This window comes from Ananas comosus, linkage group 7 (genome assembly GCF_001540865.1).
Source record: "Ananas comosus cultivar F153 linkage group 7, ASM154086v1, whole genome shotgun sequence".
NCBI classification, from domain to species: Eukaryota; Viridiplantae; Streptophyta; class Magnoliopsida; order Poales; family Bromeliaceae; genus Ananas; species Ananas comosus.
This window is the reverse complement of record NC_033627.1, coordinates 11983293-12001297: the sequence shown is the minus strand read 5'-3', so window position 1 is coordinate 12001297 and position 18005 is coordinate 11983293. Positions and strand designations below refer to the sequence as shown.

The window sequence follows — 18005 nt, the reverse complement described above, 5'->3', positions numbered from 1 at the left end:
CCCCTAAAGATTAGATTGATAAAGGATGACAAAGTTGGTGAAAATGTATTGTTGGATGGAACTAGATATGTACTTTGCAGATTTTGCTTTTGTTGACTTAATTGTGTTAATCAATTTATTTGCTCCAAAGGAAGTATATCCATGTAATCAAGGTTTTAAGTGCCCGTCGACACGGGCCGTATCCACCGTGCCGTACCGTGCCAATAAGATACCGGCACGATATAGACCCCGTGCCGATGGCACAGCTCAAAACCCTCTATTCTTTAAATTAGTAAGTAATTTTCTCAATAAAGTTCAAAAGATGTGATAAAAAGACATAATAAATAGTTAGAATATTTTGTTGCTAAAGAAAATAAATATTTCGTGTATTATGTGTCGGCACACAAGAACTTTTTTGACCGACATACAAAGGTACGGCTCGGCACGCACCGTGCCGTACCGTGCCGGCAAGTTTCCGGCACGACCCCGTGCCACGGCACTTAAATCCTTGCATATAATCAATTTGTTGATTGCTATCAAGTACAATCTGTTAGGACGTTATTTCTGCATTTTTTGAGAGTTGAAATTATATATACCAATTACTAGAGGTCGTTAGTGAAAATTAAGCAAAAGAATATTACTTGACTTTAGCAGAATTCAAGTTACCTTCTAGCCTTTATTCTTGATTGCTAAGTATTTAAATGTTGCAGGTACATAAGAGCAAAATTCGATTTTGCCAAGCTTGTGGAAGTCCAACGAAACAAGTTGTACCAGAGGGAGAGGAAAAACTCAGGGCTGTTTGTACAGTTTGTGGGAAAATCCACTATGAAAATCCCAAAATGGTACTACTTTGCTTTCTATTCGTTGTATCTAATCTTGATAGTGCCAATGAAATATTTTGCTTATATGATGCTACATTTGGCATCATTTATGTGTTTCTTGGGTTTTAATGTTTGACATTTGTAATATTTGCGGTGCCTTTTTTCGACTCTCTTGATAATTTAATTCTCTCTATAGTGATTCTGTGTAATCTTAGTTCTGTTTTCATAAATAACATGGTTCTCCAATGATTGGAGCTTGACAACCATTAATTCTGTTGATTCTAAGTGCTTGTTATTCTGACAAATCATGTTTTCGGAGTTGCTTTATAAGCACATGATACTGATACCATGCTCTCCAAATGGTGTTTCCTACAAGTATGGTTTATTAACATATGGGGAAAATTATAGGATAACAAATGATTTGAGCAGCTTGCATTGATGTTCAGCTTGATATCGGCATAAAGCTTGATTGACTCTTTAATAAACTAAGCTTGATCTTCGCATTTACCAAGCTTATTTAAGCAATTAACAAATTTAAGTCTGATATGACTCAACTGTTGTTGTGGCGGAGATATGTACAGTGCAAATTCAGGCACAAATGCTTGAATATAGTATGATGGCCCTGATATGGATCCTGTTCTAAGCTTATCTTTTCTAGTACAAGAATTTTGATGTCTAAGTTCTATACCCTAAACAACTGTGAATGTGTCTACCCTCTGAACTGTCAAGATGAAAAAAGTTGAATAATTCTTTCATGTTATCCAATCTATTGCAAGATATTCTTCTAACGTACTTCTTTACTACTTTATGCTTACACTATGTTACTGTATCACAGATCCTCTAATTGTTTTGTTATTTATTATTTCTAACAATGATTCTACTCTGTATATGCCTCTTTATTTGTTATGTGAGTCTGGAAGCATACAGTTTTTTTTAAATTTTATTTCATGCCTATTGCCTTTCTGTTTACATTTATTATGCCCTATTTGAGATGAGGCAATGATTATGAATCCTTGTGCTTTGATATATATTGGGAAACTTTAACTAAGTTAGCTCAGGAAGTTTAAAGTTTTCTTGTTACTCTCTTTCCCCACTTCTGTTTTCATCACTAACTGGTTTTTCTGGGATTCCATTTTGACAGGTCGTTGGATGCCTCGTGGAGCATGATAACAAGGTCTTACTATGCAAAAGGAAGATTGAACCGTCTTATGGGCTTTGGTAAATATCTTTCATTCATGTCCTTTTTTCCTTATGTTGGTTTCTCGATGCTGCTTCTTTTGTGTGTTATGGTAGCGCAATTCAAAAAAAGAAACTGCTCTATTTGGTTTTTCTGTTTTTAACTTATTAATCTGGTTTTAAGACAAACATTTTTATACAAGATCAACTTTCCTTCATGAATTGGGTGAATCCTCAACTTTAGAGTAGTTTTGGAAGAAACTGCACTTTCAAGGGGTATATATTAATATTTAGTTTTTACATGGGTATTTATGTAAATGAATGATTTTGCATGGGCATTTTGATGCAATCCAAAGTGCTGAAATTTCAGTTTGAGGACTTGAATACAATTCCAAATTTGAAAGTTTAGATCAAGGACTTATGAAGATACCTTCAATGCACAATCCAGGAGATAGAATATAATTCCAGCAGTAAAGGAGCTAAGAACTCATAACTTCAACCAAAACAACTTGTAGCGTAATTCAACACTGAAATTTAGTGAACCACAGTCAAGTAGATATAATAGTTCCACACTGAAGGGATTGATTTTTTCCGAGCTTAGATATTAGAAAAGGGCAGATGAGTTTTGGATAGGCTAATAAACTGGAAGGCTAGAGATGGTAATGGGTTAATTCCTATACCTTGGCGGATGAAGGAAGGATGGTGAAGCAATTTACGAATTGTGGGGTATGTAGAAAGGCATACGGCATCGCTGCTCGGCGATCTCCAGCAGGAGAAGGAATAAGACAGGGAGGATCCCGAAGAAATGGAGGGGAAGAAGAGATTGGTCCGGCATGAGGGAGAATTGTTGTCTAATCTATAGGGGAAAGAGAGAAAGAGGAGGGTATGTAGTGTCAGATAGTTCCCCAAAATGTCCCCCAAAAGACCCCAAGAGTATGTATTTCTTTTTGTTTTCTTTTTCTCTCTCTTTTTTTGTTTCTGCCTTGGGGGAAAAAACATTGCTTGTGGCTCCTTAGGAGCCACCCACAACAAAAGAGGGGCTGGTGGCTTTTGGGCTTCCTTCTTCTCTTTCCTTCGCCATATGGTGGCTTCTGAATTGTTAAAGATGCCTCCTACATAAGAATAAGATGTTGGAGAAGGTTGTGGGCTCCACCGATCTTGTTTGGCCACACCTATTGGCAGAAAATAAAAAAAAAAAGATTCCGTTCAGGTTTGGTTTAGTTTTGGGCCGAATTTTGTTGGGTTTTAGGTTCAAGTTTGGTTTTTATGGGCTGGTTTTGTTGGATTTTTAGTTTCAGGTTTAAGCCTATTTACATTAGATTAGGGTTTGAGTCTATTGGGGTTTATTATGGGCTGGTTTTATTGGATTTTTAGGTTCAGATTTAGGTATGTTTGGGTTAGATTAGGGTTTGGGCCAATCTACCTCCTCTAACAAACTATGCTTGTATTGAAGCAAACAACCCATAAGTAAGTACACTAATAAAAGTCTAAATGACGAGTCAACAAATAAGCAAAACAATGACTTGATGTACTGCGTCACGTTAGATGTAAACCCAAAAAAAAAGAAAAGAAAAGAAAAAACTCTTCTATTCATTATCTTCGAAAAATATACTCTAGTAGGGCTACATAATAACCAGCTATCTCTCTGCAGGACTCTTCCTGCTGGTTATCTGGAGGTTGGGGAGTCTGCTGCTGAGGGGGCCACTCGAGAAACCTTGGAAGAAGCATGTGCAGAAGTTGAAATACTTTCACCTTTTGCTCAGTTAGATATTCCACGGATTGGCCAAGTGAGGAAAATGCATAGTTATAGATGAGAAAAAGTGTAATGCTTCATTTAACTCGGAATATATCTCAGGATGACTGTTAATGAGTCAACTCTGTCATGTGGTGGCTAATTTAGTTACCAACTGCCATGTACATTGTTTCCTCATCAACAACTAGTGATATATTTGGAGGTACATGAAGGGTTACTCTTTAAATTACTGTACTTGTTTTACCTTGCTTTAAATCTTCACCTAAGAATCTCTTGATGATGACAAAGCTGGTGCCTATGGCAGCTAGTGGGTGGTTTAATTTTTCAGACTTGATGTCTAGTCAGGTATTGTCTTTGAAATTTAGAAAGCTAAACTAGTAACTAACTGCCATGTTAAACAATGTTTACACATTAATAACATTTCATGGGACATTTGCTGATACCCAAAAGGTCTACTTTTGAAAATGTTAAATTTGTGCTACCTTACTTTAAATCTTCACCTTATATAAGCTCTTTATGTGGTTTCCAATCTGATTTGCAGTACAGAGTTACATCATTTTCCGAGCGAAACTAAAGACGCCCAAATTTTCACCCGGCCCTGAGTCACTAGAGTGTGCACTTTTTGCACTGGATGAAGTACCATTTCACTCATTGGCGTTCTCATCAATTGTTGTTACCTTGAAGATGGTACATAGTCTCTCTCTCTCTCTCTCTCTCTCTCTCTCTCTCTCGTGTGTGTATGTGTGTGTGTGTCATCATACGTTGCGAATATGAGCTATAATTTTTGTATTGTGGTTGCAGTACATGGAAGATATGAAATCTGGAAATATCAAGTTTCACTATTGCACCATAAACAAAAGGTAAGTGGAAGCGGGATAAAATACAAGGGAAAAAAAAAAATTTTCAACACTTGCCATTCATTAATTGTTAGGAGCTATCCAAGTTGGCCCCAGCCTGAAAACTGAAAACTGTGAAAATTATTTTCACCTGGTGAAATAGGGATTTTGATTACAGGTTTTATATATAGAAACTTTCTAACTGCAGCAACTGATAATCTGGTATGCTTTGCAAAAGAAAAAAATCTTCCTGCTTATGTTGAACCTCTTGCCAGGTCAAAGTAGTGATTCACCTGGATAACATCCTTGCTGAGTTAGAAGTAGCTAGTAATTTGATTTCCTTTTGAAATTGAAAATATAATGACTATTTGGAAGAGAGATTCGTATGATCCCCAAGAAATGTGTATTTTCTTGCCCTTTTATGTTTGTTCGGAAGCCCTAATCGATCTTTGCTTTGTTCAACAGGCCAGGTGCCAGCCCATCCGATCTGCATAGCTTTGATGTGGACCATCATTTGCACTCGTGATTGTTATGCATTAGTTTCCTTCCGAGAAATAAAATTGAAGCCGCTGAGAGATTTCTCGAATATTGATGGCCGGCTGGTGAATGGAATCAGAGAAGAAAATTATCATTGCTTCTGATCTGAGTATCAAACTGGTGAGTTCGATCTCCTATCCGGACTGCAATTTGAATTGTTTGCATAAATGTGCATTGTTGTCCATCAATGATTATTTGCTCGTCCTATTGCCTACCTTAAGCGAATAACTGATTCTTTTTCATGCAATCACTGATGGTGCTTTCGCTTTTACCAGATATGCAAATGTTTGATTCTTTTTCTTGCAATTGTGCTTTCTCTTTCACCAGATATTTGTCGAGCTTTAATACTCCTGTTGTTGAATTGTGGATGTATATTCAACTAATGTTTGTTAGTTATGAAGGATATTGCTGCATTATTCATATGGTTTTGTTTTGTCTTTTCTCATCTTTATAATCTGGAAGATGTTTGATGCTTGAATTAGGTTATACACTAGGGGATAGACGCAAAATGTAGCTTCAACTGCCATACTGCACGTGCGTCTGCTAGAAATGGCCATTAAATCTTATTACACAAGCACTGCTTTCCGCTATCTGAAAACATGTGACTGGAGATTAGTGCCTAATTTTTGGTAAATCTTGAACTGCAGCAACACCAATTTATTTTGCCTTGAAATTTAGCAGTCTGTAGTAGTGAGACAAGTTTAGTAAGTGTTTATCAAATTGTTACAGACTATTTAGAGCCATAGTGCAAGTGCAAGGGTTTGGAATTTCTAGCAGAGTGTCGAAGCAGCACCTAGCTCTCTAGGTATTGTTAGTACTTTGGTTACCTTTTATGTTAAGGTCTACTTAACCTACCTACTAAACTACTTAGCTCAAAAGATTTTATGAATGGAGGCTCTTTTTATTTAGGGTAAACTTTAGCTTAACTCATTTTCACTTTGTCATCTTATGATTCAAAAAGTTGTATTTGACTGCACTATAATTGAGCTCATTTTTATTTTACCACCGTGCGGTTCAAAAAGTTACACTTAATTATCTTGTCATTTTTTAAAAAAATTTGTTGTGCTATCCTATTTGATAGTAGATTTTTTTATGTACAAATAGAAATAAAATCAAAGGGCAGCTAAGTGCAACTTTTTGAATTATAAGGTAACAAAGTAAAAATGAAGTAAACCACAATGAGCAAATTGAAGTTTACCCTTTTATTTATTTAGAAATGTTCATAGCTCATCATGTTAGGACATGCGCTAAATTAGACCGAACATTTTTCTTAGTTACCTACCTCCTTTCTTACCTTAGTTACTAACCAACATATTGCATGCCTACTTTTCAAACCTACTTACCTGCTTACCAACTTATTCCAGAAGATGTAATAGATGAAAACTTTTTTATATTCATTTAAAGATATCTGTCAATACCTTGTCTAATACCTCACTATGTTAGTAGATGTAAGAGATGAGACTCAACATTTTCTTGCTTATCTACTTACCTACCTGCTTCTTTATGTGCCTATTTATCTACCTTTTACTTATCTGCTAATTTTCTTAAGAGCAATGCTACCTGTATACCTATCATATAGGCATAAAACTTAAAACGTTAGGCTGCATGTGGCCCATATTACCTATATACCTTGTATTTTTTTTTCCACTAAAGTCTGAAAGGGTTATGTAAAACTCTTGGATCGTAACAAATACACCCCAGTATATTGGGGTGTGTTCATGTAGCGGTTTTTGTTTACTTTAGAAGAGGTAATAGAGTTAGGCTCTTTTCACTCGCTTAAAGTTGTTCATAGCTCACTATTATATTTGCAAATGTGCTAGGTGAGACCCAACGTGTTTCTCACTTACGTACTAACCACGTTATCTATTTACCTACTTATCCTAAGCTACTTACCTTCTAAATTAAAATTAAGAATATGTATTAGATGAAGGCTCCCTTTTTTCATTCAAAGATATTTGTTGATAGCTCGTCATCTTAGCAGATGTAGTAAGATGAGACCGAGCATTTTTCTTACTTATTTCGTAAGGTGTAAATAATATCGAAAAATTATGAAATTTAGTTTTCAAATATTTTCAATAGTGTAGATGAAGTCTAACTGAGTCGATTGTCGATTTGGAAGCCGCATCATCGAAAACAATTTGGTAGCACTGAGGTCTCCGTACTACCGATAACATACCAGCCTAGTTCCAATATATATATATATATAGCTAGTCTCCTATACTATCTATAGTACCGGGGCTCCAGTACTATAGTTTCGTTTTCGATCTTAGGGTGTTCAAATCAACGGTCCACACCGTTAAAACTGATCTAGGATATTTAAAGTTTTTAGAAATAAAATTTTATATTTTTTCGACATAGTTTACTTTATGCTCAAACCATTTCAAAATTGTCAATTTTCAACGGCTACTATGGTGAGTTTGGAGTTTAACGGTGCAGAAGAATCTAAATTTCTTCAAATTTTGATAGAAAATACTTTTAAACTATTTAGATTAAGGTTAACATTCTTAATCTTGAATTTAAAAGTCCTATGCTCAAATTTTAAAGATTATTTAATTTCCGCCGTCTATTTTGACATAATTTATTTACTAAGTAAACGATATTGAAAAAAACTAAAATTTTATTCCTAAGAACTTCATATACCCTAGATCATATTTAACGGTGTAGATCGTTAATTTGAACACCCTAAGATTGAAAACAAGACTATAATATCAGAGCTCCAGTACTATAAATCGTATGCTAGCCTAATTCTTATATATATATTAATATTATATATATTATATAATATATATATATATATATTTTATACTATACTATAAATAGTATAGTAGCCTAATTCTATCTATATATATATTATATATATATTATAGAGAGAGAGAGAGAGAGATGAGAGAGGAGAGAGAGAGAGAGGAGAAGAGAGAGAGAGAGCGCGCGCTCTGGTATGCTTCTGGAAGCACGGAGCGCTCCGTGCTTCCAAGTTGTTTTTGATGTTCGGACTTCGAATCGACGATCGGCTCTGTTAGAATTGATCTAGTGTATTTTGAAGTATCTAGAAAATAAATTAGCGATTTTTCGATATCATTTGCTAGTGATCGAAGTGGCTCAAAATTCAACGGCTGAAAATAAAAATTTTACAAATATGAATGATATGACATTAAATTTTAGATCAAAGTTATTGATCTTGTTTTATATGGTTATAAAGAATTTTCTATCAAAATTTCATGTGATTGGATATTTCTATACGTTAAACTTGCAAACGGCTCACAACGGCCTTTAAAATTATTGATTTTGAGTCCTTCAATCACTAGGCAAATGATATCGAAAAATCACAAAATTTATTTTCTAGGTACTTCAAATACTCTAGATCAAGTCTAACGGAGCGATCGTCATTCGAAAGTCGAACTCGAAAGCAACTTGGAAGCACGGTGGGCTCCGTGCTTCCAGAAGCATACCAACCCATTCTCTAAATTTATTTTTCTAGGTACTTCAAATAATCTAGATCAAGTCTAACGGAGCTGATCGTCGATTCGAAAGTTGAACTCGAAAGCAACTTGGAAGGCACGGTTGGGCTCATGCTTCCAGAAGATACCAGCCCACTCTCTCTCTTTCTCTCTCTTCTCTCTCTCTCTCTCTCTTCTCTTTATATATATATATATATATATATATATAATATATATATATATATAGGCTAATATACTATTAATTGCACCAAGTCATTGGTGCTACTAAGTTTTTGGCCATTGGATTAAGGAAGTATGGTTAGGATAATGTGAGCCCCCTAGGGTTAAGTGGGTGGTTGATTGAATAATATGATTTAACGGGTGAAAATGATCAAAAGGGTTGATCTAACGGCGGAAAACTTGGTAGCACTAAGTGCTTCGTGCTATTATAGCATAGTAGTCAGACTCTATATATATATATATATATAATATATATAATATATATATATATAGAGAGAGAGAGAGAGAAGAGAGAGAGTATGGCTAGAATATTTTTTACAAGTATCACCCAAGTGATATTGTGTGTTTTTAGCATTGGATCTACTTTTTGATTATAATAGTCCTTGGATCATACACTATTTCCACCTCCACTACCTACCACCATCATCTCAACCTACATCTCTCCATCCAAGCGGCTAAAACACAAAAGTATCACTTCGGTGATACTTTTACAAGTATTCTAGCTTACTCTCTCTCTCTTCTCTCTTCTTTCTCTCTCTATATATATATATTATATATATATATATATATATATATATATATATATATATATCAGGACTGCTGTGCTCTCAGGAGCACGGAGGCCTTAATGTGCTCCTGAGCCGTTTTCGATGATGGAATTTCCGAATCGACGATCGGCTCCGTTAGACTTGATCTAGCGTATTTGAAGTTTCTAGAAAATAATTTTTGCAATTTTTCGATATCATTCATTTACTAGCAATCGCAGAGAATTCAAAATCAATAATTTTTAACGGCTGAAATAAAAAATTCTATAAAAATGGTGATATAGCACTAAAATTTTAGATCAGAAATATTGATTTGTGTAGATAGTATAAAGAATTTTGTATCAAAATTTCATTGATTTGAATGCTTCTACATTGTTAAAACTTGAAAACGGCAGATATCAACCATTAAAATTATTAATTTGAATTCTTTCGATCACTAGGTAAGTGATATCAAAGATCGCCAAAATTATTTTCTAGAACTTCAAATACCCTAGATCAAGTCTAATGGAGCCGATGTCGATTCGAAATTTTCAATCATCGAAAACGGCTCAGGAGCACGGAGGCCTCCGTGCTCCTGAGAGACAGCAACCTGCTCTCTCTCTCTCTCTCTCTCTCTCTCTCTATATATATATATATATAATATATATAGAGAGAGAGAGAGAGAGAGAGAGAGAGAGAGAGGAGTGTTGTGCTGGTATGCTTATGAAGCACGGAGGCTCCGTGCTCAAGTCGTTTTCGTATGTTCGGATTTCGAATTGACGATCGGCTCCGTTAGAGTTGATCTAGAGTATTTAAAGTACTAGAAAATAAATTTTGCCGATTTTTCGATATCATTTGCCTAGTGATCGAAGGGGCTTAAATAGTGAAAGAATTTTCTATTAAAATTTTATCTGATTTGGATTGTTTTACATCGTTAAATTCACAAACGCATAACATCTATCATTAAAATTGCCAATTTTGAGACTTTTGATCACTAGTCAATAATGACGAAAAATTATGAAATTTAGTTTCCAATACTTTATATGTGAATTAAGTTAATGGAGCCGATCGTCGATTTGGAACCGCACATTGAAAACAACTTGGTAGCACGGAGGCCTCCATGCTATCGATTAGTATACCAGCTAGCTTCAATATATATATATATATATATAAACCTAGCACTCGCGCTTCTCTCTCTCTCTCTCTCTCTCTTCTCTCTCTATATATATATAATTATATATATATAGGCTAATATACTATTAATTGCACCAAGTCATTGGTGCTACTAAGTTTTTGGCCATTGGTTAAGAAAGTATGGTTAGGATAATGTGACCCCCAGGGTTAAGTGGGTGGTTGATTGAATAATATGATATTTAACGGTGTGAAAATGATCAAAAGGGTTGATCTAACCGCGAAAACTTGGTAGCACTAAGTGCTTCGTGCTATTAATAGCATAGTAGTCGGACTCTATATAATATATATATATATATATAGAGAGAGAGAGAGAGAGAGAGAGTAGCGGCTAGAATACTTTTACAAGTATCACCAGTGATACTTGTGTGTTTTTAGCCATTGGATCTATTTGTTTGATTACTATAGTCCTTGGATCATACACTATTCCACTACACTACCTACCACCATCATCTCAACCTCACATTCTTCATCAAGGGCTAAAAACACAAAAGTTCACTTGGGTGATACTTTTACAAGTATTGCTCCTACTCTCTCTCTCTCTCTCTTCTCTCTCTTCTTATATATATATATATATATATCAGGACTGCTGTGCTCTCAGGAGCAGGAGGCTAAGTGCTCCTGAGCCGTTTTCGATGATGGAATTTCCGAATCGACGATCGGCTCCGTTAGACTTGATCTAGCGTATTTGAAGTTTCTAGAAAAATATTTTTGCAATTTTCGATATCATTACCTAGCAATCGAGAGAATTCAAAATCAATAATTTTAACGGCCTGAAAATAAAAAAATTCTATAAAAAATGGTGATATAGCACTTAAAATTTTAGATCAGAAATATTGATCTTGTTGTAGATAGTATAAGAATTTTGTATCAAAATTTATCTGATTTGAATGCTTTACATTGTTAAACTTGAAAACGGCAGATATCAACCATTAAAAATTATTAATTTTGAATTCTTTCGATCACTAGGTAAATGATATCAAAAGATCGCAAAAATTATTTTCTAGAAACTTCAAATACCCTAGATTCAAGTCTAATGGAGGCGATAGTCGATTCGAAAATTTCATCATCGAAACGGCTCAGAGCACGGAGGCCTCCGTGCTCCTGAGAGCACAGCAACCCTGCTTCTCTCCTCTCTCTTCTCTCTCTTATATATAATATATATATATATATATATATATATATCTATATAGAGACGGAGAGAGAGATGAGAGATTGAGAGAGAGAGAGTGTTGTGCTGGTATGTTATGGAAGCACGGAGGCCTCCGTACTTCAAGTCGTTTTCGATGTTCGGATTTTCGAATCGCGATCGGCCTCCGTTAGAGTTGATCTAGAGTATTTAAAGTACCTAGAAAATAAATTTGCGATTTTTCGATATCATTTGGCTAGTGATCGAAGGGGGCTTAAAATAGTTAAAAAGAATTTTTCTATAAAAATTTTACTGAGATTTGATTGTTTTAATCGTTAAATCACAACGCCATAACATTATCATTAAAATTCGCAATTTTGAGACTTTTGATCACTAGTCAATAATGACGAAAAATTATGAATTTAGTTTCCAATATTTAATCAGTGTAGATTAAGTCTAATGGAGCCGATCGTCGATTTGGAAGCCGCAACATTGAAAACAACTTGGTAGCACGGAGGTCTCCATGCTATCGATAGTATACCAGCCTAGCTCCAATAATATATATATTATATATAAACCTAGCACTCGCGCTCTCTCTCTCTCTCTCTCTCTCTCTCTCTCTCTTTATATATATTATATATATATATATATAATATATATATTATAATATATATATATATATATATTGGCTAGGCTTGTATTACTATTGGTAGCACGAAAGCCTCGTGGAAAGCCTCCGTGCTACCAAGTTGTTTGGAAATTAAATTCATAATTTTTATTATAGGTAAATGACGTCAAAAATTATGAAATTTAGTTTCCAAATATTTTTAATAGTGTAGATCAAGTCTATTTCTAATCACAGTCGTATAATTTTATATTTTATTTTAAATTATTATAAAATATATTAATTCTTAGTCATTGATCTAATCGGCGAAGTATAATTATTTTTTTTTACCTAAATTGCTTCAGATAGTAAGCATTAAATTTCATTTTTATATGGTACTATAATTCCTAATAATTGCTGCCTATATAATATCATATTTTATCACAAATAATATTCACAATCTATCTCTTTCTTAAATATTTTTTTTGTCAACGTAATATCTACACATCTACATAATAGCTACATAATATCCAATTACGTAATATTTAATCATATTATTTTAAATAAGTTTATTTTTTAAAAATAATCTAATCCGCATATATAATATTTAATCATATTTTTTTTAAAAGGTGAATATATAAAGATTATCTCAATTTTATCTGCTAATATTTAAGGCCAATTTGCATAAAAATTCATAAGTTTTGAGCTTTTGCAAAACTGGACAACCTTTTTCAATTTTGTAGATTAGGGCCGAATTTTTCGCGATTGGACGAAAATATCTTTTTTCCTTTTCTTTCTCTTTTCTTTTTCTCTCTCGCTTTCTTTTTCCTTCGTTATTTTTCTCCGCCCTCCCTCCGCCGCCTCCATCCTGCCCTCCACCCTCACGGCGGCGAGCCGCCGCCGCCTCCTCTTGCCGCCCTCCCGCCCCTCCCTCCTTCCCTCGCCTCCTCCGCGATGGCTCGCCTCCTCCTTCCTTCGTTCCTCGCCTTCGAGCGCCTCGCCCTTCCCCTTTCGCCCATGCTCGCCTCATCATCGCCTCCTCTTTCCCTCCCCTCCCCTCCTCCAAGCCCTCCTCCAAGCCCTCCTCCTCCTCTCTCCGGTGGCGATTTCTCACCTCCGGCCTCCGCAGGCACCTCAAGACCATCGTCACCATCGGCCTCATGCTCGGGATGATCTTTCGATTTCTCGCGGCGACGTTCTTTTTGCTACAGATTGGCGTTGAGACAAGGACGCCGTCGTCTCCCTCAAGGACTACTCTCCGGCGAGGGAGATGAGTGTCCAAAAAATGTATTTTTAGGTATAAAAAATGGCTTGATGTAATGGTGTAAAAAAGGAAGAAAGAAGAGGAAGAGAAGGTGAAATATGTGCAATTTTGGATGAAATGGTATAAAATTGGGTAAAATGGTGCAAAATTGTGCAACTCTCACCAAAATTGGCCCAATTTTGGACAATTTTGCCCAATTTTGCATCACTAAGGTGAAATTTACACTATGTTTTTTCTTCTCCAATTTACACTTTTTTTTCTTCCTCTTCTTCCTCTTTCTTTCTTCCCCTCCTTGCCTTACGAAGAAGGTAGGATGCGGGCCCTGGCCGGCAGCGGAGCATGGCGCGGCGGATGGAGAAAGTGGGATGCAGGCAGCGGCAAAGGCGCGAGTGGCCAGCAGCAGCGCGGGTGGTGGCGCCGGCATCGTGTGGGATGCGGCCCTGGCGGCGGACCGCAGCGACTGCGGCGGGAGCGCGGACGGGGGCAAAGCGGCAGTGGAGCGCGGCGCGGCGGAACGGAGAAGGTGAATGCTGCAGCTGGCAACGGCACGGTGGTGGCAGCGGCACGAGTGGCGGGTCAAGGGGAGATCCGGGCGCGGTGGGGTCGGACGAGAGAGGCAGAATGTGGGAGGCGGGCTGGTAGTTAGAGATAGGCGAATATGAGCGTCGGCGCGGGGGTGCAGGAGAGAGGGTGCGCCGAGCAAAAAAAAATAACGAACGAAAAAAAAGAGAAAAAGAAGAAGAGAAAGAAAGGAAAAGAGGTATTTTCATCCGATGGCTAAAATTCGGGCTCGGATCTTCAAAATTGAAAAAGGTTGGGCCCAATTTTGCAAAAGCTCAAAATTTGTAGTTTTTTTATGCAAATTGGCCATATTTAAATATGAAATATTTTTCATAAAAATATAAAATATGAATTTACAATTTAAAATTTTCATTTAGAGATAAATCGATTCACAAATTTATATTAATTTGAGATAATTATTAAAAATAGTTGTTGACAGAACTGCATTCTATTTACAAGAGCAAAAAAAAAAAAAATTCATACTTATTCAAATTGTCTGTTAATCAAAGAATATTGATGTAGAATATTTTTCACAGCGCCTATAAAAAAAATTCCATACTCATCAAATCACTAGGCAAAAATATTGAAAATATTTAGTATCACTGTTTCTCAATTTAACTACTAAAAGAAATTATGTTTGAAAATAGAAATGATTTAAATAAACTTATCATCAGCTTTAAATTTTAATTTGATTTTCATAAATTTCAAATGTAAATTAATATTTAATTCAACATTTGAAATTAATTAAATTTTAATATTTCGGTGGGTAAACAGTATTTCAAATTGAAAATAATTAATTACTTTAAAATATTATCAAACTTTGAAAAAGATAAGTAAAATATTTAAATAAATCGTATTTCTAATAATTATTTATATTTAACTAATTCAAATTAATTTTAAAATTTGAGTTTTGTTCATATATTTAATATGTAATTTATTATTTTAAATTTAGATTACTTCAAATTTTTAAAAATTTGGATACACATTAAAAAAAATTTAAAGTTAGAAAAAAAAATTGATAAATAAATTTATATCACCAATAATTATTTAAATTTAAAATATAAATATAAATTTAATTTAATTAAATGTGACGCGTATCGCATGCCTACTATAACTAGTTTTAGAAAAAAAATAAGTATATGCCAGATTGAGATAAAGATAAGTAGATTTTGAGAAGATTGGACAGCGGATGCAATGATGCGAGGGTATCTATCAATATATGCTCATAGATATGCTCTGGTATTTGGCGTAAGAAAAGATAAGTATTATGATGAAATAATAGATAGGATAAGTATTATGATGAAATAATAGATAGTGGAAGATTGGAGAGATTGGAAGATATTATATGTGATGGTATTACCTATACTAATAATTTTTCTCTTTCTAAAATTGACTCTATTTTTTTACTAATATTTTCATGTTCAGTAATTTTCAACTAATCATTTCAAATAACAATAATGCCTTTGCATTTATATCATATCTTCTCTTTACGAGTTTCTCAAATATTTTTCTTAAATATTTTTTTTCTCACGCGTAATATTCGTACCAGCCAATACTTTCTTAACGTAATATCTGTAAATTTTTCAAATATCTCATTAATCCACCTATCATATACGTCCACTATCTACATAATATCTACGCGTTTCTCAAACATCTCATAGAATTCTAACTCAAACATCTCATTAGAATTCTAACTTTTTCTCATTGTTCGTTAGAAATATATAATATCTCCACTGCCATCGTATTTGAATTTAAATGTTAAAATGAATCAAAATTAAAATTTGAATTTTAAATTAAACATGAATTTCTTTCTGAAAATATTTCTATCTTTTTCTACTAATTTTTTCATAATCAAAAATTTTGAACTATTCATTTCAAATAATTCGTTAAATTTTGAATTTTTCAAAAATATATAATATCTCCACGACCATGCATTTTAATTTAAATCTTAAAATGAATCAAAATTAAAATTTAAAATTTTAATTTTTTCGAATTTAAATCTTAAATTGGATTGAAATTAAATTTTAACTTTAAATATAATTAAAATTTTAATATTTTTACTTTAAAATATATATATTTAAATTTTGAATTCGTAAGAAACTGAAAAATATTGTATAAATATTTCTTCTGTGTAATACCTGCCCATCATTTACGCATAATACAAAAAATATCTTAATACCCTCACATATGAAATTTTTCTCTCCTACCCAATTTTATTTCATCATAATACTTATCGATGCATAAAGTATATTTTTTTTTAATAATTTCTCATCTCTATCTATATCTTTTCCATTTCCACTACGTTTTTTGAAATATATTAATTTTGTTTTCTCACATATATTATTTTAGTAATATTTTATTCATTCATCATAGTCATCCCCGGTCGTCTTTGCTGCAGTTAGAAAGGTATTTTGGCTCAGCTAATTTATTTTAACGTGTCATAATATAATTTTCCATCTAATTATTCTTTCGTATACTTTATTTTACTTTTAAAGATTTTTAAATGCTAATAAATTTTATCTTCATAATCTTTTATCTCTCATATTAATTGCGCAAGTCAGTCGGAAGAAATTTGCATCTTCATTATCTTTTATCTCTCATATTAATTATGCAAGTCATCGTTTTTTCGACACATTATTGCCGTCCTCATCGGTGGCAACATGTCATCGTCGTCACCTTCACCGATCATCGTTGCCTTCGCTAGCACATTGTCATCGTCAGCTTTGCCAGTACTTCGTTGTCATCCTACTTACCGAAACAATCAATTTTCTGACAATTGAAAAGGTATTTTGATTCTACCCGATATTCTCAATCTATAAATTCTTCATTGAAAAAGATATCTAATTCATTTTAAAGTGTCATAATATAATTTCCCACTTAATTCTTCTTTCGTATATTTTATTTTACTTTTAAAAATTTTTAAATACTAATAAATTTGCATCTTCGTGATCTTTTATCTCTCATATTAATTACGCAAGCTATCGTTCTTCGGACACATTAATTATTGTTGTCCTCATCGGTGGCAACATGTTATCGTCGTCACCTTCACCAATCATCGTTGCATTCGCTAGCACATCGTCATCGTCACCTTTGCCGGTACTTCATTGTCATCCTACTCATCGGACAATTGAAAAGATATTTTGGTTCTACCCGATATTCTCAATCTATATCTAATTCTTCATTTTAGTTTCTAACTTAGATTTACTTGCTAAGTGCGCGTGAAATACACGTTGCATAAAATAGTAAAAATATAAAATATATTGTTTAAAATTTTTGAAAAACTAAATACATAACTTTTAATTTTCTAAAGAAATTTAATTTTTTCAAACTTCTAATAGACGTAAATTAAATCCCAGGAAAACTTAAAAACCAAACAATATTAAAAAATTTTCACAAATTAAAAAATTCTTTAAAATGATATTAAAAAAAATTCAAAATAATATAATAATTCAAAATCAAAATAAATGGAATAGCTTAATGTGCCATACATCACATATGATTAAATATCACGTATGATTAAATATATATAGGCATTACACAATTTATTTATTCAAAAATAATAAAATTTTTTTCTAAAATTTTTTTAAAAAAAATATTAACAACCTTTAAATTTTAAATAGATCATAAAAATTAATATGATCAAAATATATTACTATACATAAAGGAGAAGATTTAAAAAAAGTGCATAGATTCAAAAAAAAAATTTCTATGATTTAAAGTACACATATTGAGAAAATGATGTATACTTGGTTTGTAAAATAAAATTAAAAATCGAAACAACAAACAATTTCATAGATTTGAAAAACATTGCATTTGAAAATTCGAACAATACAATAATCATACAAATTGAAAAAAATTTACACTCTATTAATTATACTATTTATAAAAGAGTGAGTTTTTATTTTTATTTTTATTTTTTTCAAAAATGTCATTCACATCTAGGTTAATTCCAC

At 33.5% G+C, this 18005-nt stretch overlaps 1 protein-coding gene across 6 annotated transcripts in view; it reads left to right on the top strand.

The window, feature by feature from the left end:
* Nucleotides 1–13859, top strand: part of LOC109713173 (nudix hydrolase 23, chloroplastic-like) — a 15386-nt gene extending 1527 nt beyond the window's left edge. The window contains exons 2-9 of one of the 6 annotated variants that reach the window (XR_002217053.1): nt 690–821; nt 1942–2018; nt 3628–3763; nt 4276–4416; nt 4531–4589; nt 5031–5222; nt 5585–5731; nt 5832–6883. Coding sequence is in view for 1 of the 6 variants with exons in the window: in XM_020237163.1 (XP_020092752.1) it covers nt 690–821; nt 1942–2018; nt 3628–3763; nt 4276–4416; nt 4531–4589; nt 5031–5091 (606 nt within the window). In the remaining 5 variants the exon portion in view is untranslated. Of the gene's footprint in view, nt 1–689; nt 822–1941; nt 2019–3627; nt 3764–4275; nt 4417–4530; nt 4590–5030; nt 5525–5584; nt 5732–5831; nt 6884–13356; nt 13432–13796 lie in introns of those variants that run through there. The other 5 variants (XR_002217054.1, XR_002217055.1, XR_002217052.1 and 2 more) reach the window with 5 other exon arrangements.